This window comes from Hypanus sabinus, chromosome 13 (assembly GCF_030144855.1).
Source record: "Hypanus sabinus isolate sHypSab1 chromosome 13, sHypSab1.hap1, whole genome shotgun sequence".
NCBI lineage: Eukaryota > Metazoa > Chordata > Chondrichthyes > Myliobatiformes > Dasyatidae > Hypanus > Hypanus sabinus.
The window spans coordinates 66,921,084-66,946,309 of NC_082718.1; the positions used below are offsets into that span (position 1 = coordinate 66,921,084).

Genomic DNA, 25,226 nt, shown 5'->3' on the forward strand with positions numbered 1-25,226 from the left:
CATGAAGCTAGGGTCGTTTCGCTTCTTCGCCTCCTTGCACACAAACCTAATGATATACTCAAAGGGAGGAAATCGACCATCGTTCTCTTCCTTGTACTCTGAGCCAACAGACACTCACCTTTCCTGCAGCCCAAATGGAAGTTTGTCCACGATTTGTCTAATCCCGTATGAAGTATCTAGACCAGTTAAATAGCCGTCTTCTTTGGCACCTTGAATCTCCATGAGTAAATCTCCGAGCTCTCTTAACTTAATGTGGTCCTTGGTTGACACCTTAGGAAAATTTTCCAGACGTCGGAATAGTGCTGCTTCAATAATTTCAGGGGCCGCATAGCACTCCCGAAGTTTCTCCCATGCTTTGCGTAAGGCTAGCTTGGGGTTGTTAATGTACACTGAACGTATGCGTCTCACCTGTTCGCATGATTCTTTTCCCAGCCATTTCGCCATGAGATCCAACTCTTGGGTTGCTCAGAGCTGGACTCCGTGGATAGCATTGGTGAATGTGGAGTACCATGCACGGTAATTTTCAGGTTTATCGTCAAACTGGTATAGTCCTGAAGTGATGAGATCTCGTCGTCCTAAATACTGTGCCATAGGTTCAACTGCAAGTGGCATGTGGGCTGGGGGAATATGTCGGCGGGTATATGACTGAGGGCGTACATCTGTTATGGAATTTGCTGTTCTGAATTCAGCCTTTGCTTCTCTTCTCGCCAAATCTGGTAAGTTTGGTGTCGAGAAGTATTTGTCATCAGCCCTTTCATTCTTGAATTCATCGCAGAGTTGCAAGGGTAAATTGTCTTCCTCGGATGGATGTGATGCAATTGGGCCGCTCTGAGACTCCTCATGAAATGGGGCGTTAGCGTATAAGTATGGAGAGGAAGAACGAATCTTCAAGTCTATTTGAGATCAGACATAGACGCTTGTGCGTTCCAATCTGATCTTTTCTGAAGTCAACCAGATCATGCATTTCTTCAGCATTTTGTATTAACTCTGCTTCCACCCTGGCAGTTTCTGCTTCTCGGTGTAGCATCAGCACTTCTAACTCTGACGCTATTCCTACCCTTTCCAACTGGTTTTTGGCTTCTCTGGCAGCCACTTCCTTCTGGATTTCAGCTGTCGAGAAGTATTTGTCATCAGCCCTTTCATTCTTGAATTCATCGCAGAGTTGCAAGGGTAAATTGTCTTCCTCGGATGGATGTGATGCAATTGGGCCGCTCTGAGACTCCTCATGAAATGGGGCGTTAGCGTATAAGTATGGAGAGGAAGAACGAATCTTCAAGTCTATTTGAGATCAGACATAGACGCTTGTGCGTTCCAATCTGATCTTTTCTGAAGTCAACCAGATCATGCATTTCTTCAGCATTTTGTATTAACTCTGCTTCCACCCTGGCAGTTTCTGCTTCTCGGTGTAGCATCAGCACTTCTAACTCTGACGCTATTCCTACCCTTTCCAACTGGTTTTTGGCTTCTCTGGCAGCCACTTCCTTCTGGATTTCAGCTTCTCTGGCAGCTGCTTCCATTTTCAATTTTGTTTCTTGTTCGGCGTAGAATGCTCGCACCTTGGCGGCTTCTGCCTTAGCTTTTGCATGGGCAGCCTTACTTGATGATGCCCTACTGCCCTTGTCGCTGGATGGCAACGACTTGATGCTGGATCGAGTTGTCATTGCAGCATTTGAAACACCTGATAATGCCGCCTTTTCACTGTAGTATTCTCGCACAGGTGCCAAAGAACTCTGAACTAAACACCGAGGTAAACCGTGGTCAATGAAGACAGGATCGCAGTAAGATTAACCATTTACTGTTCACTCTTCCACATTAACGTATGGTGAAAACTGTTGATAAAACAATACAAAATATATACAGTATTTGTTTCCTTCTTGATACAACATTTACATCGTAAATACTTGCAAAAGTAAAACTACAACAACTATATTACATTAAAGTGCAACATACAGTCAGAATCTACCTACGCCATTGACTGCTTTAAATACACTTCAACACAAACTATCCACAACTCTTTAAATAACAAAAACATAAACCTTATCAACCGTCATTACTTTTAACAGAATCAGCGTTAACATTTTGAATTCAACATATCGATTATCTCATGAGCTTAAGGCGTTGCTTCACTGATGTTTCTAGTGCGTAGAAAGAAAACTTTTCTCGCGCTGATCCTGCACATGGGAGCCCCCTCCTTCCCATTTCTCCAAACCGGTATTTTCCCACAAGACGCGACAAAACCGGGTGTGACGTCATCGCATGCCGCAATATATCACAAACAACGAATTTACTTTAAACAATCTTAACTTTAACTAGAAAATGATAACAAACAAATTACTAAAGTGAAAATATTATAAACTAAACAAATGTCTTAAAGGCAACACAGTAGTCATTTCCATGTTGGGAAAGTTAGAGATGTAGAAACGTAGTCCTCAGGCTTCCCAGGTTGATGCTTATAAGTATTCTACATTGCTCTAGGCTCATCCAAAAGTGGGTGGCCCCTGAACAGTGTCTTGTACTTTTTAATGTTAAATTGTATTGAGGTCCATAAGGCATAGGAGCAGAATTACTCCACTCGGCCCATCGTCTGCTCCACCATTCAATCATAGCTGAGTTATTTTTCCTACTCAACCCCTTCTCTCCATAAACTTTGACACACTAATCTAAAACCTATCAATCTCCATTTTAGTATACCCAATAACGCCCTCCATATCTGGTTGTGGCAATTAATTCTGTAGATTCATCTCCCTCAAGCCAAAGAAATTCCTCCTAATCTCTGTTCTTAAGGGGCATCTTTCTATTCTGAGGCTGTGCCTACTGGTCCTAGACTCTCGCACTAATGAAAACATCCTTTCCACGTTGGCTCTATCCAGGCCTTTCTATATTGGGTAGGTTTAATTCAGAACAACCCTCCCTCAGTTTTCTAAACTCCAGCAAGTACAGGCCCAGAGCCATCAAAGACTCCTTACACATTCCTGGGATCATTCTTGTGGACCCTCTCCGATGCCAACACATCACTTCTTAGATAGGAGAACAAAAACTGCTCACTGTACTCCAAATATGACCTGGCCAATGCCTTATAGTGAATGCTAGCATTGTATTTGCCCCGCTCACTACCAACTCAACTTGCAAGTTGACCTTTAGTGAATCTTCACGAGGACTCTCGAGTCCCTTTGCACTTCTGATTTCAAAACTTTCTCCCCATTTAGAAAATAGTCTATACCTTTATTCCCCCTAAAGGAAACTGCATTACCATACACTTTCCTACACTGTGTTCCATCTTCCTCTTCTTTGCCCATTCTCCTAATCTGTTCAAATGCTTCTGTAGACTCCCAGCTTCCTCAACCTGCCCCTCTGGCCTATTCTATTTTGTGCTTCCAATTCTCTGAAACCTCATCCTTAACCAGTTAATTATTTATTCTGAAGTACGACGTGGAACCATTCCAGACGCTGGTGATTCTTGAAAGATCACTACTAATCCTCCATAATCTCTTCACCCACCCTGGGGTGTAGTCCATCGACCTTCAAACCATTCAGCTTCCCAGTTCCTCCTCCTTAGTAATAGTGACTGTACTCCCTTGTGCCCCCAACTCTCTCAAATTTCTTACATGTTGCTGTTGTCTTTCACAGTGGGCACACACACAAAATACTTACTCAGGTCATAGGCCACAAAGGATGACCTGCAATGCCCAGCCCCTGATCAATCCTGACCTGTGTATCAGAGGATTTTCATGATCTATAACATGGAAATGAGCCATGGGTCCACCTTTTTCATACTGACTGAGATGTCCACCTACATGGAATGGAATTCAACCCATATGTGTCTACATCTTTCCTTTCCGAGGTCTTCCAAACATTGTTTTTATTTTTAGTTTATGCATTATTTATTTATTTATTTATTTATTTCAATTTGGAGACATGGTAACAGCCAACAAGCCTGTGTAAGCCAATTACACCATGTGACTAATTGACCTATTAACCCGTACAACTTTGAAACATGGGAGGAAAGCAGAGCACCCGGAGAAAACCCACGTGGTCATGGGAAAAATGTACAAACTACTTACAGACAGCGGCAGAAATTGAGCCCAGGTCAAAGCGCTACACTACTGAACCAATGTAATTAGTTGCAATTACCTCTGCTTGACCACCTCCTGTGCCAAGTTTGTGTCTCAATATTCCCTGTTCCCAGTTTGCAGGAAATGAAACCTATCAAAGTCTGTCTGTCTGTGTCTGAGATGTTAGTTTTCAAATGGACCAGGAGTGAGATGCCTTGTCTCTCCAGGTGACACTTCTGAACTTCATGATCACACCAACTGGCCTGGAGGAGCAGCTGCTGAGCATTGTTGCAGCAAAGGAAAAGCCTAATCTGGAAGAGAAGAAGGAAGTCCTTTACCTGGAGAGAGCCCAGAACAGGTGAGCTCCCCTTACCTGGAGCGGGCCCAGAACAGGTGAGAGTTCCCTACCTGGAGAGAGACCAGAACAGGTGAACTCCCCTTACCTGGAGCTGGCCCAGAACAGTTGAGTGTTCCCTACCTGGAGAGAGCCCAGAACAGGTGAGCTCCCCTTACCTGGAGCTGGCCCAGAACAGTTGAGTGTTCCCTACCTGGAGAGAGCCCAGAAGAGGTGAGCTCCTCTTACCTGGAGCTGGCCCAGAACAGGTGAGTTCCTCTTTCCTGGATCCAGCCCAGAACAGGTGAGTGTTCCCTACTTGGGAGAGCCCAGAACAGGTGAGTTCCTCTTACGTGGAGTGGGCCCAGAAGAGGTGAGTGTTCCCTACCTGGAAAGAGCCCAGAACAGGTGAGCTCCCCTTACCTGGAGCGGGCCCAGAACAAATGAGTTCCTCTTACCTTGAGCAGGCCCAGAACAAGTGAGTTCCCCTTACCTGGAGTGGGCCCAGAACAGGTGAGCTCCCCTTACCTTGAGCGGGCCCAGAACAGGTGAGTTCCCCCTACCTGGAGCGGGCCCAGAACAGGTGAGTGTTCCCTACCTGGAGAGAGCCCAGAACAGGTGAGTGTTCCCTACCTGGAGAGAGCCCAGAACAGGTGAGTTTTCCCTACCTGGAGCGGGCCCAGAACAGGTGAGTGTTCCCTACCTGGAGAGAGCCCAGAACAGGTGAGCTCCCCTTACCTGGAGAGGGCCCAGAACAGGTGAGTTCCCCTTACCTGGAACAGGCCCAGAACAGGTGAGCTCCCCCACCTTGAGCGGGCCCAGAACAGGTGAGTTCCCCTTACCTGGAGCTGGCCCAGAACAGGTGAGAGTTCCCCACCTGGAGAGAGCCCAGAACAGGTGAACTCCCCTTACCTGGAGTGGGCCCAGAACAGGTGAGTTCCCCTTACCTGGAGCTGGCCCAGAACAGGTGAGTGTTCCCTGGCTGGTGAGAGTCCAGAACAGGTGAACTCCTCTTACCTGGAGTGGGCCCAGAAGAGGTGGGTGTTCCCTACCTGGAGAGAGCCCAGAACAAATGAGTATTCCTGACCCAAAGCTCCACCCCCACTCACAATGGTGAACTCAGCTATTCTGCACTGTTCCACTCAGAATATGGCCACACTTGGGGAGTGCAGAGGGTTTGAACTGGAAATGATAGTGATGGATCACGTCATGCACGGTTGTCAGCATTGGTGTGGACGCAGACTGATCACTGGCTGTTACCCTGGGTGGTGATCTCTGGCAGTGACCCCTGTGTGCCATCCCTAACTCGAGGTGTTGGAAGGCAGCATTTCCCTGCTCCAGCTTAGCCCAGTCCTCTGGACACTCTAATGGATTACCTCCACCCCCACACACACACACACACACACACACACACACACACACACACACACACACACACACACACACGCGTGCGCACACGCACATTAACACATACACAGACACACACATGCGCGCGTGCACACTCACATGCCCACGTGCACACACACACAAACATGCATACACACACACATGCACACACGTGTGCACACACTCATACAAGCGAGAACACACACATGCGCGCACACACACACACACATGCACACGTGCACACACACAAACATGCATGCACACGCACGTGCACACGCGCACGCACACACACTCATACAAGCGAGAACACACACAGTTTGAGGTGTCAGCTGTAGCTTTCACCAGCCACTACAGGGACATTGAAGGGTCAAGCTTCTTGAAGATGCTGAGATCTGTAGTGAGTTCAGTGCAGTGACTGTTTTGGCTACAAAGACTTCCACAGAAGTAGCTTGTTCCCAGTTAGAGGGGGTTTAGGAAGAGCTATTTCTAAATGAGGAATGACTGGAATTGCAATGTGAAACTGTGGAGCATTTGTTAAGGGCACTTGTGTGTGAGGCACCTCCAACTGCCAAGGCTTGGAGACAGAGGTTGGAAGTGTCTACACTAAAACAAGCATCAGGTAGTGATGAAATGGTTGCTGTCAGGGCCACTGGAGCATGACAAAGTTTCACATCACGTTCATGATGAATGCCTATTGCCATTCCCCTCAGAAAGCGTTTAAAAGAGATTGAAGAGCAGATCCTGGAGGTGCTGTCCATGTCACAGGGGAATTTGCTAGAGGATGAGCGAGGGATTGATGTCCTCTCTTCCAGCAAGCAGCTCTCCCAGGACATCATGGAGAAGCAGGAAATCACCATGATGACAGAGCAACAGATCGATGAGACCCGCAATGGATACTGGCCTGTGAGTCACTGCTCATGTTCAATATTACATATCGTTGATAAAGTCCATCTGCTGACTGATTTTGGAAGGTTTGGTGCCAGAAGTTTAGGGAACCTTGGCCAGAAGTTGGAAAAATTAAGAAAAATGTTATTGTCTGTGTTTTTGTGCCTGGAGGTATTTTTGAATGCCAGTCTTTACCTCTATATGCAAAAGAGTCATTAGCTTGACTTTAACATTGCTTGTTTATATAAGTTCTTGTAGAACATTTTTGGAGAAATTTTCCCTATTAAAATTCCATTGACTGATAGTGTTCTGTTAGATGGAGGGGTGAAAGCAGAGTTTCATTGGTGCTGTGTTCAGAGGTGTGTACCCCCCCCCCCAGTGATGTAGAGTGCCCCACACTTCTCTGGTTGGGAGGACAATGTTCAGAGTCAGCCTCACCTGGTTAGTGAACAGTGGGGAGGCTCCTGCATTCCCTGATATCCAACCAGCCTGCTGGAAGCCCTGGGCACATTCAGTGGGATTGCAGACTTCTGGCTTGAGTCTGGTATGAGGCCCTGTGCAGAACCTGGTGCTGAGCAGAGTGAGAGTGAGCAGCTTCCCCTCAACACCAAGACATAGCACCCAGTTGCTGAGACCTCAGGGTCATACATACATACAACAGTATAGCACAGAAACAGGTCTTTTCAGCCCCTCATCCATGCTAAATTATCAATCTGTCTACCCATCGACCTGCACCTGGACCATAGCCCTCCACACCCCTCCCATACATATACCCATCCAAATTTCTCTTGAATGTTAAAATTGAACCTGCATCCACAACTGGTAGCTCATTCCACATTCTCAGCACCCTCTAAGTGAAAAAATTCCCCTTCATGTTCCCCTTAAATATTTCACCTTTCACCCTTAACCCATGAACTCTGGTCCCAGTCGCACCAACCTCAGTGGGAAAAGCCTGCTTGCATTGACTCTATACCCCTAATAATTTTGTATACCTCTATCAAATCTCCTCTCATTCTCCTGTGTTCAAGGGAATGAAGTTCTAACCTATTCAACCTATGGAATAAATTCTTAGAGAGATCACAGACTGTTGCAAGAAAGATAAGGTTGTTCTAGCGGGTGATTTTAACTTTCCACACATTGGCTGGGACTCATTCCCTTACTGTAAAAAGATTAGATCAGATATAGTTTGTCAAATGTGTTCAGGAAAGTTTTCTTAATCAGTACATAGAAGTCTCAATGAGAGAGTGTGTGATACTTGGATCTATTATGGAATGACACTGGGACAGGTGACAGAAGATTGAGCAGGGGAACACATTGCACCTGGTGATCAAAATACCATTAGTTTCAAAGCAATTATGGAAGAGGATAGTGCTGATGCTCATGTTGACATTCTAAATGGGAGAAAGGCCAATTTTGATGGCATCAGAAAGGATCTGGCATGTATGAATTGGGACAGACTGTTTTCTGGCAAAGGTGAAATGTTGGGAGTACAAAGCTTGTATGCACCTGTCAGAATAAAAAGCAAGGATACTATTCTAATCCAATAATTAAAATTAACACCAAAAACAAATTTCGCTAAAAGAACATTAAATAACTATTTCCATTTGACTCAAACGAACGCCTTTTCAGCATCCAAAGAGACGACGCATTGTGGAGTTTTAAAAGAAGACGAGTATATAATGTTAAATAATCTCCGAACATTTAAAAAGGAATAACGACCCTTTATCAAGCCTGTTTGATCTTTAAAAATAATTTTATCCAAAATATTTTCCAACCAATTGGCCATTATCTTTGACAGGATCTTAGCATCAACATTCAATAATTAAATAGTTCTATATGAGGCACAACCAGTAGGACCTTTATCCTTTTTAAGAATTAAAGAAATAGAAGCCTCATAAAATGTAGAGGGTAAATCACCTTTCACAAAAGAGTCCTTAAACATTTCCAAAATATACGGAGAGAGCAATTTTCCAAACTTTTTATAAAATTCTACAGGGTAATCATCAAGTCCAGGAGCCTTACCAGATTACATTGAAAAAATAGCTTTATGAATTTCGGCTTCAGTAATTTGGGCATCAAGAGTTTTTTGATCCTCAACAGAGATTTGAGGAAAAGCAATCTTTTGTTAAAAAGCATTCATTTTAGAAGAATCTACTGGACATTGAGATTTATAAAGTTCGGTATACAAATCTTGAAAAATCTTATTAATTCCTTCATATTCCCAAGCCAGTGTACCATCTTTCCTACGGATTTTCAAACTTTGCCTTTTGGCTCTGGGTGTTTTTAATTGAGATGCAAGCAGTTTGTTATTTTTTATCTCCAAAAATATAAAATTGACTTTTTAGCTTAAGCAAGTAGCCTTCAATAGGCTGAGTTAATAATAAATTATATTGGATTAGAATTACATTGGATTAGAATGATATATAAAACTCCTATTGCTACTGTTATTACTAATAACTGTACGTCCCCCTTTTTTCAGCTTTCAGCTTTCAAGGTTGTCCATTAAGTCCTTTACTTAACTTAATATTAGAACCCCTTGCTATCGCTCTTCATGAAGCTAAAGATATTCATGGGATTCTTGTGAATGAGACCATTCATCAGATTTCTCTTTACGCTGATGATTTACTGCTTTATATATCTAATCTCCAGGAATCTATCCCTGCCTTGCTAAAATTATTTAATGAATTTGGAGATTTCATTGAATTTGGAGATTTTTCAGGATGTAAAATAAATTTTAATAAATGTGAACTGTTTCCTTTAAATGAACAACACACACAAAATGCTGGTGGAACACAGCAGGCCAGGCAGCATCTATGGGGAGAAGTGCTGTCGACGTTTCAGGCTGAGACCCTTCGTCAGAAAAGTTACTAAACTGAGCGAGCAGGAATATAACAGCAGGAATGGATTTCTCAGGATTCAAAATATCTGAATATCAAATCATCTGCATATAATAACTTGTTTATCACATTCCCATGGGAAATGCCAAGTATAGTATGTGAGTCACGAATAACAATAACTAAAGGTTCCAGGGCAATATCAAATAGCAATGGGCTAAGAGGACAACCTTGCCTAGTGCCAGCAAACAACTAAAAAAGGGAGATCTTATAAGTAAGTACTGAAACCAAAGGAGTATAATATATCAATTTAATCCAAGATATAAATTGCGGGCTAAAATTAAATTTCTCAACCGTACTAAATAGGTATGACCATTTAACTCTATCGAACACTTTCTCGGCATCCAATGAGATGACACATCCTGGAATTCTAGATGAGGGAGTAGAAACAATATTAATTAATTTCCTAATATTAAAGGACGAATAGCAATTTTTAATAAATCTGGTCTGATCAACAGAAATAGTTTGAGGCAATGTATTCTCCAATCTAGTCACCAATATTTTAGAAAAAATCTTAGAATCTACATTCAATAAGGATATAGGCCTATATGATGTGCATTCAGTGCGCATTCTTTTTTAAGAATTAAGGAAATAGAGGCACCATAAAAAGATTGTGGTAAGTTACCTATAAATAATGCATCCTTAAAGATTCTACATAACCAGGGAGAAAGTCTAGTAGAGAAGGATTTTAAAAATTCTACTGTGTAGCCATCTGGACCAGGTGCTTTACCTGAATTCATCAAGGAAATAGCATCTTTTATTTCTTGTTCCATAATAGGACCATCTAATACTAAAAGTTCAATAGGTGATAATTTTGGAACATTCAATTTCCTCAAGAATTTGTGCATTATAGTGGGGTCATCAGGAAATTGATAAGGAGGTGTAAAATTCTTGAAAAAATTTATTTATCTTATTATGATCAACCATCATAGTTCCATCTCATTTACGAATTTTAATAATCTGATGTTTAACCGAAGCAGATTTCAATTGATCAGCCAATAGTTTAAGAATTTATCACCATGTATACAAATTTATTCCTAGTTTTAATTAATTGATTTTCAATCAAGGATGTTAAAAGTAAACCATGCTCCATTTGAAGTTTGACCCTCTTTTCATAAAGCTCCTGACTAGGAGCAATACAATATTTCTTGTTGATCTTATCAACCAACATACAAATCTCTTTATTAATTCGTTTTTTCAGTCCAGCAGAATATGAGATAATCTGCCCATGGATGTATGCTTTAAAAGTATCCCATAGTACCCCACTGGAAATTTCTTCTGTAGAGTTTATTGAAAAGTAGAAATCAATCTCTTCCTTAATGAACTACACAAAGTCCGAGTCCTGTGGTAATACAGAATTGAATTGCCTTTGTCCAAAACTAGAAGGTGTATCCATTAATTTAAGAGAGTTTCAGGGGCACATGGTCAGAGATGGCAATGGAATCGGAATTGGAGACAATAACAGAGGGAATTAAATGAGTCAATAAAAAAGTAATCAATTCTAGAATAACTGTGGTATACATGGGAAAAGAATGAAAACTCTTTATCCTTTGGATGCAAAAACCTCCAAATTTCTGAAATTCCGATATCAAGCAAAAAAGAATTAATAAAGATAGCCAATTTATTCGTAAGTGCCTGATTAGATTTAGATCTATCCATTGAAGGATTTAAACAGCAATTAAAATCTCCACCCATTATCAGCATACAGTCATTTAAATTGGGAAGGGATATAAATAAGTGTTTAAAAAATTCAGGATAGTCAACATTTGGAGCATAAACATTAACCATAACCAATTTTTTGTTACAGAGTAGGCCAGTAATTAACAAAAATCTACCATTCAGATCCAAAGATGTTTCGTAGTGAACAAATGAAATTGAAGAATCTATAAAAATAGAAACTCCTTACACTTTGGCCTGAGAATTCAAATGGTATTGACGTTCTTTCCAAAATCTAAAAAAATGCAGAATATCTTCCTTCCTCACATGAGCTTCTTGTGCAAAGATAACATGGGCATTCATTCTATGGAATGCTTTTTTAAAAATTCTGTTTAATTGGATGGCTTAAGCCATGAAACAAAATTAATAATCTTATCCATCATAGTAAAATCAATAATATGGTACGTAAAGGGTTAACCGGAATACAAACTCATGAACCCAGAAGAGGAAGAAAGGTTCAAGGAAGAACCAGAAGTTATGATATATTGGACATTTCAGTAGTCCCTCTCCCCACCCACAAAGACCCAGAAATAGGCCAGAGATTGGCCAAGAGATGAGCTAGAGCTAAATCTAATCCCATCTCTCCTGATGGCAGCCCAAAAGACAAAAGTTTTTAAAGAAATATTCATAATTCAAAAAATCTGAAAAAAAATATCAAAAAAGAGAACAAGAAAAAAAACTACCGTGATTTTAAAAGAAATTTAAATCATGAAACAGAGTACTAAAATACTAGTATTTCAGAAAAGGGAGAAAACAAATGTCAATTTATGTTGTTGGTTATTTTCATGCATAAACAATTGAAAATGACTCAACAAGAAAATAAGGTGTTGTGGGAAGAAGAAAGCAGGACAACACCTTAAAATGTGAAAAAAAGAGACCAAATGCATTTCCATTCAAACAAAAAGAAATTGAACATCAAATCATCTACTAAATAGTTTCAAAAAATTTAAAAATAAGCAGAATCCCAAAATCCCAAAATAGGACATACATGGTAAATGGTAGGGCATTGAAGAATGCAGTAGAACAGAGTGATCTAGGAATAATGGTAGATAGTTCCCTGAAGGTGGAATTTCATGTGGATAGGGTGAAGAAAGCTTTTGGTATGTTGGCCTTTATAAATCAGAGCATTGAATATAGGAGTTGGGATGTAATGTTAAAATTGTACAAGACACTGGTGAGGCCAAATTTGAAGTATTGTGCACAGTTCTGGTCACTGAATTATAGGAAAGATGTCAACAAAATAGAGAAGATTTACCAGAATGTTACCTGGGTTTCAGCACCTAAGTTAGAAAAAGGTTGAACAAGTTAGGTCTTTATTCTTTGGAGCATAGAACGTTGAGGCGGGACTTGATAGAGGTATTTAAAATTATGAGGGGGATAGATAGAGTTGACGTGGATAGGCTTTTTCCATTGAGAGTAGGGGAGGACATGAGTTGAGAGTTAAGGGGCAAATCTTTAGGGGTAACATGAGGGGTACTTCTTTACTCAGAGAGTGGTAGCTGTGTGGAATGAGCTTCCAGTAGAAGTGGTAGAGGCAGGTTTGATTTTAACCATATAACCGTATAAGAATCACAGCACAGAAACAGGCCATCTCGGCCCTCCTAGTCCATGCCAAACTCTTAATCTCACCTAGTCCCACCTACCCGCACTCAGCCCATAACCCTCCACTTCTTTCCTGTCCATATACCTATCCAATTTTACCTTAAATGACACAACTGAACTGGCCTCTGCTACTTCTACAGGAAGCTCATTCCACACAGCTATCACTCTCTGAGTAAGGAAATACCCCCTCGTGTTTCCCTTAAACTTTTGCCCCCTAACTCTCAAATCATGTCCTCTCATTTAAATCTCCCCTACTCTCAATGGAAACAGCCTATTCACGTCAACTCTATCTATCCCTCTCAAAATTTTAAATACCTTGATCAAATCCCCCCTCAACCTTCTACACTCCAATGAATAGAGACCTAACTTGTTCAACCTTTCTCTGTAACTTAAGTGCTGAAACCCAGGTAACATCCTAGTAAATCGTCTCTGCACTCTCTCTAATTTAAGGATATCTTTCCTATAATTCGGTGACCAGAACTGTACACAATATTCCAAATTTGGCCTTATCAATGCCTTGTACAATTTTAACATTACATCCCAACTTTTGTACTCAATGCTTTGATTTATAAAGGCCAGCATTCCAAAAGCCTTCTTCACCACCCTATCTACATGAGACTCCACCTTCAGGGAACTATGCACTGTTATTCCTAGATCTCTCTGTTCCTCTGCATTCCTCAATGCCCTACCATTTACCCTGTATGTTCTATTTGGATTATTCCTGCCAAAATGTAGAACCTCACACTTCTCAGCATTAAACTCCATCTGCCAACATTCAGCCCATTCTTCTAACTGGCATAAATCTCCCTGCAAGCTTTGAAAACCCACCTCATTATCCACAACACCTCCTACCTTAGTATCATCGGCATACTTACTAATCCAATTTACCACCCCATCATCCAGATCATTTATGTATATTACAAACAACGTTGGGCCCAAAACAGATCCCTGAGGCACCCCACTAGTCACTGGCCTCCATCCCGATAAACAATTATCCACCACTACTCTCTGGCATCTCCCATCTAGCCACTGTTGAATCCATTTTATTACTACAGCATTAATACCCAACGACTGAACCTTCTTAACTAACCTTCCATGTGGAACTTTGTCAAAGGCCTTGCTGAAGTCCATATAGACTACATCCACTGCCTTACCCTCATCAACATTCCTCATAACTTCTTCAAAAAATTCAATAAGGTTTGTCAAACATGACCTTCCACGCACAAATCCATGCTGGCTACTCCTAAACAGAACCTGTCTATCCAGATAATTATTAATACTATCTCTAAGAATACTTTCCATTAATTTACCCACTACTGATGTCAAACTGACAGGTCTATAATTGCTAGGCTTACTTCCAGAACCCTTTTTAAACAATGGAACCACATGAGCAATATGCCAATCCTCCGGCACAATCCTCGTTTCTAATGACATCTTAAAGATCTCGGTCAGAGCTCCTGCTATTTCTACACAAACTTCCCTCAAGGTCCTGGGGAATATCCTGTCAGGACCCGGAGATTTATCCACTTTTAGATTTCTTAAAAGCGCCAGTACTTCCACCTCTTTAATTGTCATAGGTTCCATAACTTCCTTACTTATTTCCCACACCTTACACAATTCAATATCCTTCTCCTTAGTGAATACCGAAGAGAAGAAATCATTCAAAATCTCTCCCATCTCCCTCGGCTCCACACATAGCTGACCACTCTGATTCTCTAAGGGGCCAATTTTATCCCTCACTATCCTCTTGCTTTTAATATAACTGTAGAAACCTTTTGGATTTACTTTCACCTTATTTGCCAAACCAACCTTGTATCTTCTTTCAGCTTTTCTAATCTCTTTCTTAAGATTCCTCTTACATTCTTTATATTCCTCGAGCAATTCCTTTACTCCATGCTGCCTATATCTATTGTAGAAATCCCTCTTTTTCTGAACCAAATTTCTAATATCCCTTGAAAACCATGGTGCTTTCAAACCTTTAACCTTTCCTTTCAACCTAACAGGAACATAAAGATTCTGTACCCTCATAATTTCACCCTTAAATGACCTCCATTTCCCTATTACATCCTTCCCATAAAACAACTTGACCCAATCCACTCTCTCTAAATCCCTTCACATCTTCTCAAAGTTAGCCTTTCTCCAATCAAAAATCTCAACTCTAGGTCCAGTCCTGTCCTTCTCCATAATTATATTGAAGCTAATGCTATTGTGATCACTGGACCCGAAGTGCTCCCCAACACATACATCTGTCAGCTGACCTATCGCATTCCCTAACAGGAGATCCAACACTGCCCCATCTCTAGTTGGTACTTCTATGTATTGTTGCAAAAAACTATCCTGCACACGTTTCCCAAACTCTAAACCATCCAGCCCTTTTACAGAATGAGCTTCCCAGTCTACGTGAGGAAAACTAAAATCTCCCACAATCACCACCTTGTGTTTACTACAAATATCTGCTATCTCCTTACACATTTGCTCTTCCAACTCATGCTCCCCATTAGGTGGCCTATAATACACTCCTATCAGTGTTACTACACCTTTCCCATTCCTTAATTCCACCCAAATAGTCTCCCTAGAGGAGCCCTCTAATCTATCCTTCCAAAGCACCGCCATAAGATTTTCTCGGACAAGCAGTGCAGCACCTCCTCCTCTGGCCCCTCCTACTCTATCACACCTGCAGCAACTAAATCCAGGAATATTTAGTTGCCAATCACACCCTTCCTGCAACCATGTTTCACTAATAGCTACAACATCATAATTCCAGGTATCAATCCACACTTTAAGCTCATCCACCTTTCTTACAATGCTCCTGGCATTAAAATAGATACATTTAAGATACTCTCCATCTCCTCCTCTCTTTTCATCCCTAACAATGCATTCAAATTTATTATCCTTTTCTTTCTTCTCCCCTACATCTTCGGGCTGAGTGCATCCCTTCTCCATCACCTGCCTTTCCTCCCTCACACACTGTCTACTTACTTGCTCTACTGGTGAACTAACCTCCTCTCCCATAGTTTCCTCAAATTGATTCCCGCCCCCCATCTTACTAGTTTAAAGTCTGCCCTGTAGCCCTAGCAAACCTCCCCGCTAGGATATTGGTCCCTCCAGGATTCAAGTGTAACCCGTCCTTCTTGAACAGGTCACACCTGCCCCAGAAGAGGTCCCAATGATCCAGAAACTTGAATCCCTGCCCCCTGCTCCAATCCCACAGCCACGCATTCATCCTCCACCTAATTCCATTTCTACTCTCACTGTCGCGTGGCACAGGCAGTAATCCCGAGATTACTACCTTTGCGGTCCTTCTTCTTAACTGCCTTCCTAACTCCCTATACTCTCGTTTTAGGACCTCTTCTCCTTTCCTACCTATGTCATTGGTACCTACATGTACCACGACCTCTGGCTCCTCACCCTCCCACTTCAGGATATCTTGGATGCGATCAGAAATGTCCCGAACCCTGGCACCAGGGAGGCAAATTACCATCTGGGACTCCCGATCACCTCCACAGAACCGCCTGTCTGAACCCCTGACTATCAAGTCCCCTATTACTATGGTCCTCTTTCTTCTATCCCTACCCTTCTGAGCTACAGGGCCGTCCTCTGTGCCGGAGGCCCGGCCACTGTAACTTCCACCAGGTAGGCTGTCCCCCCCAACAGTACTCAAACATGAGTACTTATTGTCAAGGGGTACAGCCACCGGGGTACTCTCTAGTACCTGCCTCTTCCCTTTCCTGACCATGACCCACCTATCTGCCTCCCGTGGTCCCGGAGTGACCACCTGCCTGTAACTCCTCTCTATCACCTCCTCACTCTCCCTGACCAGGCGAAGGTCATTGAGCTGCAGCTCCAGTTCCCTAACTCGGTCCCTCAGGAGCTGCAGTTCGGCGCACCTGGCGCAGATGTGGACGTCCGGGAGGCTCAGAGACTCCAGGACCTCCCACATCCGACAACGAGAACAACAAGCTGCCCTCACAATCATACTTCCCAAATAACTGAAAATAACAAGAACTAAAAGATAAGCCTACTGTGCCCTCTTCCGCCTAAGCCCCCTGAGCCCAAGCCCTACACTCTGCTCCCGGCGCACTCCGCTGCCCGCAAACGCTGCCCGCTTCTTAAGGCTGCGTTCTTTTTATATCTTCCCTCCTTCCCAGGCCTCCTTCATGCGCCTGCGCAGTCCGGCCTCTCAGAACTCTGATCTGAGAAGCAATTGGACAATTTGAAAATGGCCGCCGCCGCACTTCCTCTCAAAGCCTCGCTGTCCTCTTCCAAAAGAGAACTACCTCACTCATTCTCTCCTTTTTATATCTTCCCTCCTTCATGCGCCTGCGCAGTCCCACCTCTCAGAACTCCGATCTGAGAAGCAATTGGACAATTTGAAAATGGCCGCCGCCACACTTCCTCTCAAAGCCTCGCTGTCCTCTTCCAAAATTTTGTCATTTAAAAAAAAATTGGACAGGAAAGGAATGGAGGGTTATGGGCTGAGTGCAGGTAGATGGGACTAGGTGAGAGTAAGCCTTCAGCACAGACGAGAAGGGCCAAGATGGCCTGTTTCCTTGCTGTAATTGTTATATGGTTATATGTTATATTTGTGGCAAATATGAATATATGATATATAGGTACAGTATCTGAAATTCATTTTATGAAAATGTTTGTTTGATGATGAACTTCAATAAAAAGAAGAGAAAATGTTCTTGAATACTCTACCAGTGGTTGGAACAAGTTTTCTGAGCCTCACCAGGTAATCCATCAGGGCCTTCCGCCCTGCAAGGGTTCACCTTCCTGAAAGTCCGCCTGACTGGCCCCTGAAACAGAGATCACAGGGTCACTGAGCAGAAGGGATCTTCACAACTGTTGTTATATTCTCCCTTTCAAAGTGGGCATAGGTGTTGAGATCGTCTTGTAGTGAAGCATCGCTGCCGTTTATTGGATTTTGCTTATTGGATAAGCTATTGGATTTTGCTTTGTATAAGTAATGTCCTGCCAACCCTGCCAGAATTGTCGTACATCTGATGTTGCCTCCAACTTCACTCGGAATTGTTTCTTTGCCCTTGAAATAGCTCTCCACAAATCATACCTGGTTTTTTTGTCCAGACCTGGGTCACCAGTCTTCAATAGTTCTGTTTAATATCAGAAAACGTATACAATATACATCCTGAAATTCTTATTCTTCACAAGCATCCACAAAAACAGAAGAGTAACCCAAAGTATGAGTGACAGTTAAAGCAATAGGACCCGAAAGCACCCCCAACACCCCCCTCCCATGATCTGTAGTACAACGCAAACTCATCATTCACCTGACAAATCAACATGCCACAGGCTCTCGCTCTCTCTCTCTAATAAAGGAAAAAAGTGATGTCCCCTGTCACAGTGAGAAGGGAGACATAACAAAACAACTTACTGACTTATGGTGTTAAAAGTCTCTCTCACCGCCTTTTTTCCGAGCTCTGAGACTCAGAATTGACAATCTCTCACCCTCAGAAGAGAGAGAGAGTGCAATTCACAGCCTCCGACGGCTGATCGGCTGTTCTCAATGTTTTGTTCTCTCCCACAATGCTTCAGTCAGCGGCACAGCCTTAGGGCCGCGAAACTGGAACCCCAAAGGTGCGCTCGTTTTCTAGGGTGCATCCTAGTGATATCACAAAGCCATGCCATGCGCCCTCGAGAGCGGGTCCCATAACCACTAAAAACCGAAGTCTGCGTGGAATCACCAACAATGATGGTTTGGCCTACAGAGAGGGAATGAAAGAGCTCAAGGCCTGATTCCTCTTCCTCAATGTCAACAGAACAAAGGGGATGGCTATCAACTTCAGGAGAGCTCGTATCAGTCACACCCCTCTCTGCATTGGCAGCACAACAGTGGAAACTGCGAGTAGTTTCAGACTCCATCTTGCTCAAACTCTCACGGCCCCAGGACACATTTCATATATTCAGGAAAGCTCACCAACACCTCTACTTTCTGAGGAGACTGAAGAGAGCTGGACTCTATGTTCACCCATACTCACATTGTTCTACAGATGTGTAGTAGAGAGCATCACTGTACGGCACAGAAAACTCACTGAAGCGGGCAGGATGGCTCTACGACAGGTAGTCAAAACTGCCCAACTCATCACTGGTATCAGCTACCCACCATCAAGTACATCTATATGGAAAGATGCCAGAAAAGTGCCCATTGCATCATAAAGGATCCCATCCCCACTGCTCATGGACTGTTTACCCCACTCCCATCAGGGAGGAGGCTACGTAGCATCCACTCCAGGACCACCAGACTCAAAATCCATTACTTCCCCCAAAGACTAAGCTGATCAACACCTCCACCCACTAATCCATCCCTCCACACCCCCAACCAGCGCTACTTTATCATTTCCTGTCAGTTCTCTCATGCACAGACACTCCTGGGCCTAGCATCACTTTATTGACATACAATACATCAATCTGTGGATATAAGCTTCCATATGTTTTTTTATTTATTGTGTCTTTATCTCACCATGTTTGTTATCTCACTGTGTCTTTATCTCATTGTGTTCATTATCTCGCTGTATAGTTATTTCATTGTGTATTTATGCTGCATTGGATCTGCAGTGTCAGTAATATCATTCTTCTTTACCATTTCAACCAGAAATGACATTAACCAATCTGGAATCTTGCTCCCTCACAGGTGGCTGCTCACTCCAGTGTGCTGTTTTTCATCCTCACTGACCTGGCCTACGTTGATCCCATGTACCAATACTCACTCAACTGGTTCCTAAACCTTTACGCAAGTTCTATTGACAAGAGCACTCCATCGAACCACCTTCAGGAGAGGATAAACCATCTGAATGCCCACTTTACCTACAGGTAATTCCTAAGGTGGCTGAGCCCGATCAGTGTAAACACCACAGCTGGGTCACAAGGGCCAGGAACTGGAGCATCCTGCAGCAGTAGAGGGGAACGCGGAGCCACATCTCAGACCCCACTCGTGGAACCAGCTGGGTGGAATAGTACCTACACAGAATATCCCGGAGATAAAGAACACAGGGAGATAACGAACACAGTGACATAACAGACACAGTGAGATAAAGAACTCAGGGAGATAACGAACACAGTGCAAAATGAAAGCAGACCAAGGGAGGGGAGATGTTTCCCATGCCCAGCAAAGCCAGCAGCCTGCAGAGTGGCAACGGGGCAGGGACAGCAAGTGGGAGCTATAATTGAGGGAAGGTCAGGCAAAGGGTGATGAGGTACCTGGCTTGCTGTAGTTAACTCCTGGTTCTCAGATAAAGGGTGGAGCTCAGCAAAATGTGGCAGAAATAAAGGGAGGGAGAGAGGGAGCTGCCTGATTGCAAAAATGTCCAAAGTTGTACAAGACTTCTGACAGTTGGGAGGATGAAGCAGTTAATGACGCAGCAGACCGTGATATCTTCTGTAGACTTCTGAACATAAAAGCAGTTTGGCATGAGGAGCTAATCGCAGCAAGAGGCGGAGAGGGAAGAAGCTTGGAGAGAAGCTGTTTTTTTTTAACTGATTGGGGCAAAGAAGCTAGACTGCACAGGCGCGTGAAAGTCGGCCTCTGAGATCAGCGGGGGAATTTAAAAAGCGAGCAAAGGCTGAGTACGAGCATCACTCCAGGTGAAGTAAGGCCGGGTAAGCTCCTTTAGTTAATCTAACTAGCTTAGGAGTAGGTAATGGAAGAAGCAGTTAGGGGAGTTGAGTGCTCCGTTTGCAGTACATGGGAAGTCAGGGTGAGCACAGCTGTCCCTGATGACTACACCTGCAAAAGGTGCATCCAGCTGCAGCTCCTGACAAACCATGTTAGGGAACTGGAGCTGGAGCTGAATGAACTTTGGATCATTCGGGAGGCAGAGGCAGAAATAGACAGGAGTTTCAGGGAGATAGTCACCCCGAGGAGTCAGGAGACAGGTAGCTGGGTGACTGTCAGGAGGGAAGGAGAATAGACAGGAAGAGCAGAGCACCCCTGTGGCCGTTCCCATCAACAATAAGTATACCGTTTTGGATACTGTTGGTGGGGACGACCTACCAGGGACAATTTGCATCTCTGGCACCGAGACTGGACCCTCAGCACAGAAGGGAAGGAGGGAAAAGAGGAGAGCAGTAGTGATAGGGGATTCGATAGTTAGGGAGACAGATAGGAGTTTCTGTGGAAGAGATCAAGAATCCCAGATGGTCTGTTGCCTCCCTGGTGCCAAGGTCCGCGATATCTCGGATTGAGTTCTCAGTATTCTCAAGAGGGAGGGTGAGCAGCTGGATGTCATGGTCCATGTAGGGACCAATGACGTGGGTAGGAAGAGTGAGGAGCTCCTGAAAGGTGAGTTTAGGGAGCTAGGTGCCAAGTTAAAGGACAGGACCTCCAAGAGAGCAATCTCAGGATTGCTACCAGTGCCACATCCAGGTGGGTTTAGAAATAGTAAGATAGTGCAGATCAACACAGGGCTGAAGACATGGTGCAGGAGGGAGGGCTTCAGATTTATAGATAATTGGGCAGTTTTCCAGGGAAGGTGGGAGCTGTTCCGGCAGGACAGTTTACATCTGAACTGGAGGGGGACAAATATTCTTGCAGGTAGGTTTGCTAGAGAGGCTCCAGTGGATTTAAACTGGATATGAGGGAAGAGGGGAACCAGAGTGTAGGAACAGATGTATGGGAGAAGTAAGAAAAAGAAGACAGTAAAGTTCTTTGTACTGTTAGAGATAAACAGAGAGGAAGAGGTGGAGAATTTCTTAAATGCATTTATTTTAATGTTAGGAGCATTGTAAGAAAGGCGGATGAGCTTAGAGCGTGGATTGATACCTGGAAATATGATCTTGTAGCTATTAGTGAAACATGGTTGCAGGAGGGGTGTGATTGGCAACTAAATATTCCTGGATTTCATTGCTTCAAGTGTGATAAAATCGGAGGGACAAGAGGGGGAGGTGTTGCGTTGCTTGTCAGAGAAAACATTACAGCGGGGCTCTGGCAGGATAGATTTGAGGGCTCGTCTAGGGAGACTATTTGGGTGGAATTGAGGAATGGCAAAGGTGTAGTAACACTTAAAGGGGTGTGTTAAAGACCACCTAATGGGGTGCAAGAATTGGAGGAGCAAATTTGCAAGGGGATAGCAGATATTTGTAGTAAGCACAGGGTTGTGATTGTGGGAGATTTTAATTTTCCACACATTGACTGGGAAGCCCATACTGTAAAAGGGATGGATGGTTTGGAGTTTGTAAAATGTGTGCAGGATAGTTTTTTGCAGCAATACATAGAGGTACAGACTAGAGAAGGGGCAGTGTTAGATCTTTTGTTAGGGAATGAAATAGGTCAGGTGACAGAGGTATGTGTTGGGAAGCACTTTGGGTCCAGTGATCACAATTAGTTTCATAATTATGGAGGATAGCACTGGACCCAGGGTTGAGATTTTTGATTGGAGAAAGGCTAACTTTGAGGGGATGTGAAAGGATTTAGAAGGAGTGGATTGGGACAATTTGTTTTATGGGAAGGATGTAACAGAGAAATGGAGGTCATTTGAAGGTGAAATTTTGAGGGTACAGAATCTTTATGTTCCTGGTAGGTTGAAAGGAAAGGTTAAAAGTTTGAGAGAGCCCTGATTTTCAAGGCATATTGGAAACTTGGTAGGAAAGAGATATCTACAATAAATATAGGCAGCATGGAGTAAATGAGGTGCTCAAGGAATATAAAGAATGTAAAAAGAATCTTAAGAAATAAATTAGAAAAGCTAAAAGAAGATACGAGGTTGCTTTGGCAAGTAAGGTGAAAATAAATCCGAAGAGTTTCTACAGTTATATTAATAGCATTAGGATAGTGAGGGATAAAATTGGTCCCTTAGAGAATTAGAGTGGACAGCTACGTGTGGAGCCGAAAGTGGTGGGGGAGATTTTGAACAATTTCTTTTCTTCTGTATTCACTAAGTAGAAGGATATTGAATTGTGTAAGGTAAGGGAAACAAGTAGGGAAGTTATGGAAACTATGACGATTAAAGAGGAGGAAGTACTGGCGCTTTTAAGGAATATAAAAGTGGATAAATCTCCGGATCCTGACAGGATATTCCCTAGGACCTTGAGGGAATTTAGTGTAGAAATAGCAGGGACTCTGACAGAAATATTTCAAATGTCATTAGAAACGGCAATGATGCTGGAGGATCGACGTATTGTTCATATGGTTCCATTGTTTAAAAAGGGTTCTAAGAGTAAACCTAGCAATTATAGGCCTGTCAGGTTGACATCAGTAGTGGGTAAATTAATGGAAAGTATTCTTAGTTATGGTATATATAACTATCGGGATACACAGGGTCTGATTAGGAATAGTCAGCATGGATTTGTGCGTGGAAGGTCATGTTTGACAAATCTTATTGAATTTTTTAAAGAGATTACAAGGAAAGTTGACGAGGGTAAAGCAGTGGATGTTGTCTATATGGACTTCAGTAAGGCCTTTGACAAGTTCCACATGGAAGATTAGTTAGGAAGGTTCAATCGTTAGATATTAATATTGAAGTAGTAAAATGGATTCAACAGTGGCTGGATGGGAGATGCCAGAGAGTAGTGGTGGATAACTGTTTGTCAGGTTGGAGGCCGGTGACTAGTGGTGTGCCTCAGGGATCTGTACTGGGTCCAATGTTGTTTGTCATATACATTAATGATCTGGATGATGGGGTGGTAAATTGGTTTAGTAAGTATGCCGATGATACTAAGGTGGTGGTATTGTAATAATGAAGTAGATTTTCAAAGTTTGCAGAGAGATTTAGGCCAGTTAGAAGAGTGGGCTGAAAGATGGCAGATGGAGTTTAATGCTGATAAGTGTGAGGTGCTGCATTTTGGTAGGAATAATCCAAATAGGACATACATGGTAAATGGTAGGGCATTGAAGAATGCAGTAGAACAGAGTGATCTAGGAATAATGGTGCATAGTTCCCTGAAGGTGGAATCTCATGTGGATAGGGTGGTGAAGAAAGCTTTTGGTATGCTGGCCTTTATAAATCAGAGCATTGAATATAGGAGTTGGGATGCACTGTTAAAATTGTACAAGGCATTGGTGAGGCCGAATTTGGAGTATGGTGTACAGTTCTGGTCACTGAATTATGGGAAAGATGTCAACAAAATAGAGAGAGTACAGAGAAAATTTACTAGAATGTTACCTGGGTTTCAGCACCTAAGTTACAGGGAAAGGTTGAACAAATTAGGTCTTTATTCTTTGGAACGTAGAAGGTTGAGGGGGGACTTGATAGAGGTATTTAAAATTATGAGGGGGATAGATAGAGTTGATGTGGATAGGCTTTTTCCATTGAGAGTAGGGGAGATTCAAACAAGAGGACATGAGTTGAGAGTTAGGGGGCAAAAGTTTAAGGGTAACACGAGGGGCAATTTCTTTACTCAGAGATTGGTAGCTGTGTGGAACAAGCTTCCAGTAGAAGTGGTAGAGGCAGGTTTGGTATTGTCATTTAAAGTAAAATTGGATAAGTATATGGACAGGAAAGGAATGAAGGGTTATGGGCTGAGTGCAGGACAGTGGGACTAGGTGAGCATTCGGCATGGACTAGAAGGGCCGAGATGGCCTGCTTCTGTGCTGTAATTGTTATATAGTTATATGGTTAATCTTAGCATGGAATTCTGAGAGAGTATTTCTATTTCTTCCCGTGGAAGATGGTGCTGCCAAAATCTGAGGAATGACAGGTTGAACAAGGAAGGACAGGGTGACTTTGATGAGGAGGTACTGGAAAGACTGGAAATGCCACACCCACATATTGGTAAGGCCACAAGGAGACATAGAGTAGGCCCTTCAGCCCAACTGCTCCATACTACCCAAGCCATGTCCCAACATTTGGTCCATATCGACAAACCTTTCATATCCATGCACCTGTCTAACTAACCCACACAAAATGCTGGAGGAACCTAGCAGACTAGCCAGCATCTATGCAAAAAAGTACAGTTGATGTTTCAGGCCAAAACCCTTCACCAGAACTGGAGAAAAAAAAAGGTGTTAGAAGATGGAGGGGGGGGGGAGAAACTGGGAGGAGGAGGAATGCAGAGAAGAACAGGGGGATTCATTGGTGAAAGAGATACAGGGCTGGAGAAGGAGGAATCTAATAGGAGAAGGTAGAAGGCCATGGAAGAAAGAAAAGGGGGAGGGGCACCAGGGAGGCAATAGGCAGGAAAGGAGGTAAGTTGAGAGAGAGAAACTGGGATGGGGAATAGAGAAAGGAGGTATTATTGGAAGTTCAAGAAATCAATGTTTGTGCCATCAGGTTGGAGGCTACCCAGACAGAATAAAGTTGTTGCTTCTCCATCTTGAGTATGGCCTCATTGCAACAGTAGAGAAAGCCATGGATGGACATGTCAGAATGGGAAGTGGAATTAAAATGGGTAGCCACTGGGAGA

The 25,226-nt window shown here is 43.1% G+C and overlaps 1 protein-coding gene across 1 annotated transcript in view; it reads left to right on the forward strand.

The window, feature by feature from the left end:
• LOC132403373 (dynein axonemal heavy chain 3-like) overlaps window positions 1-25,226 on the forward strand; it is a 990,878-nt gene that overhangs the window by 821,667 nt on the left and 143,985 nt on the right. The window contains exons 57-59 of the mRNA XM_059986790.1: window positions 4,280-4,410; window positions 6,483-6,675; window positions 19,522-19,700. Coding sequence (XP_059842773.1) covers window positions 4,280-4,410; window positions 6,483-6,675; window positions 19,522-19,700 — 503 coding nt within the window. The remainder of the gene's footprint in view (window positions 1-4,279; window positions 4,411-6,482; window positions 6,676-19,521; window positions 19,701-25,226) is intronic.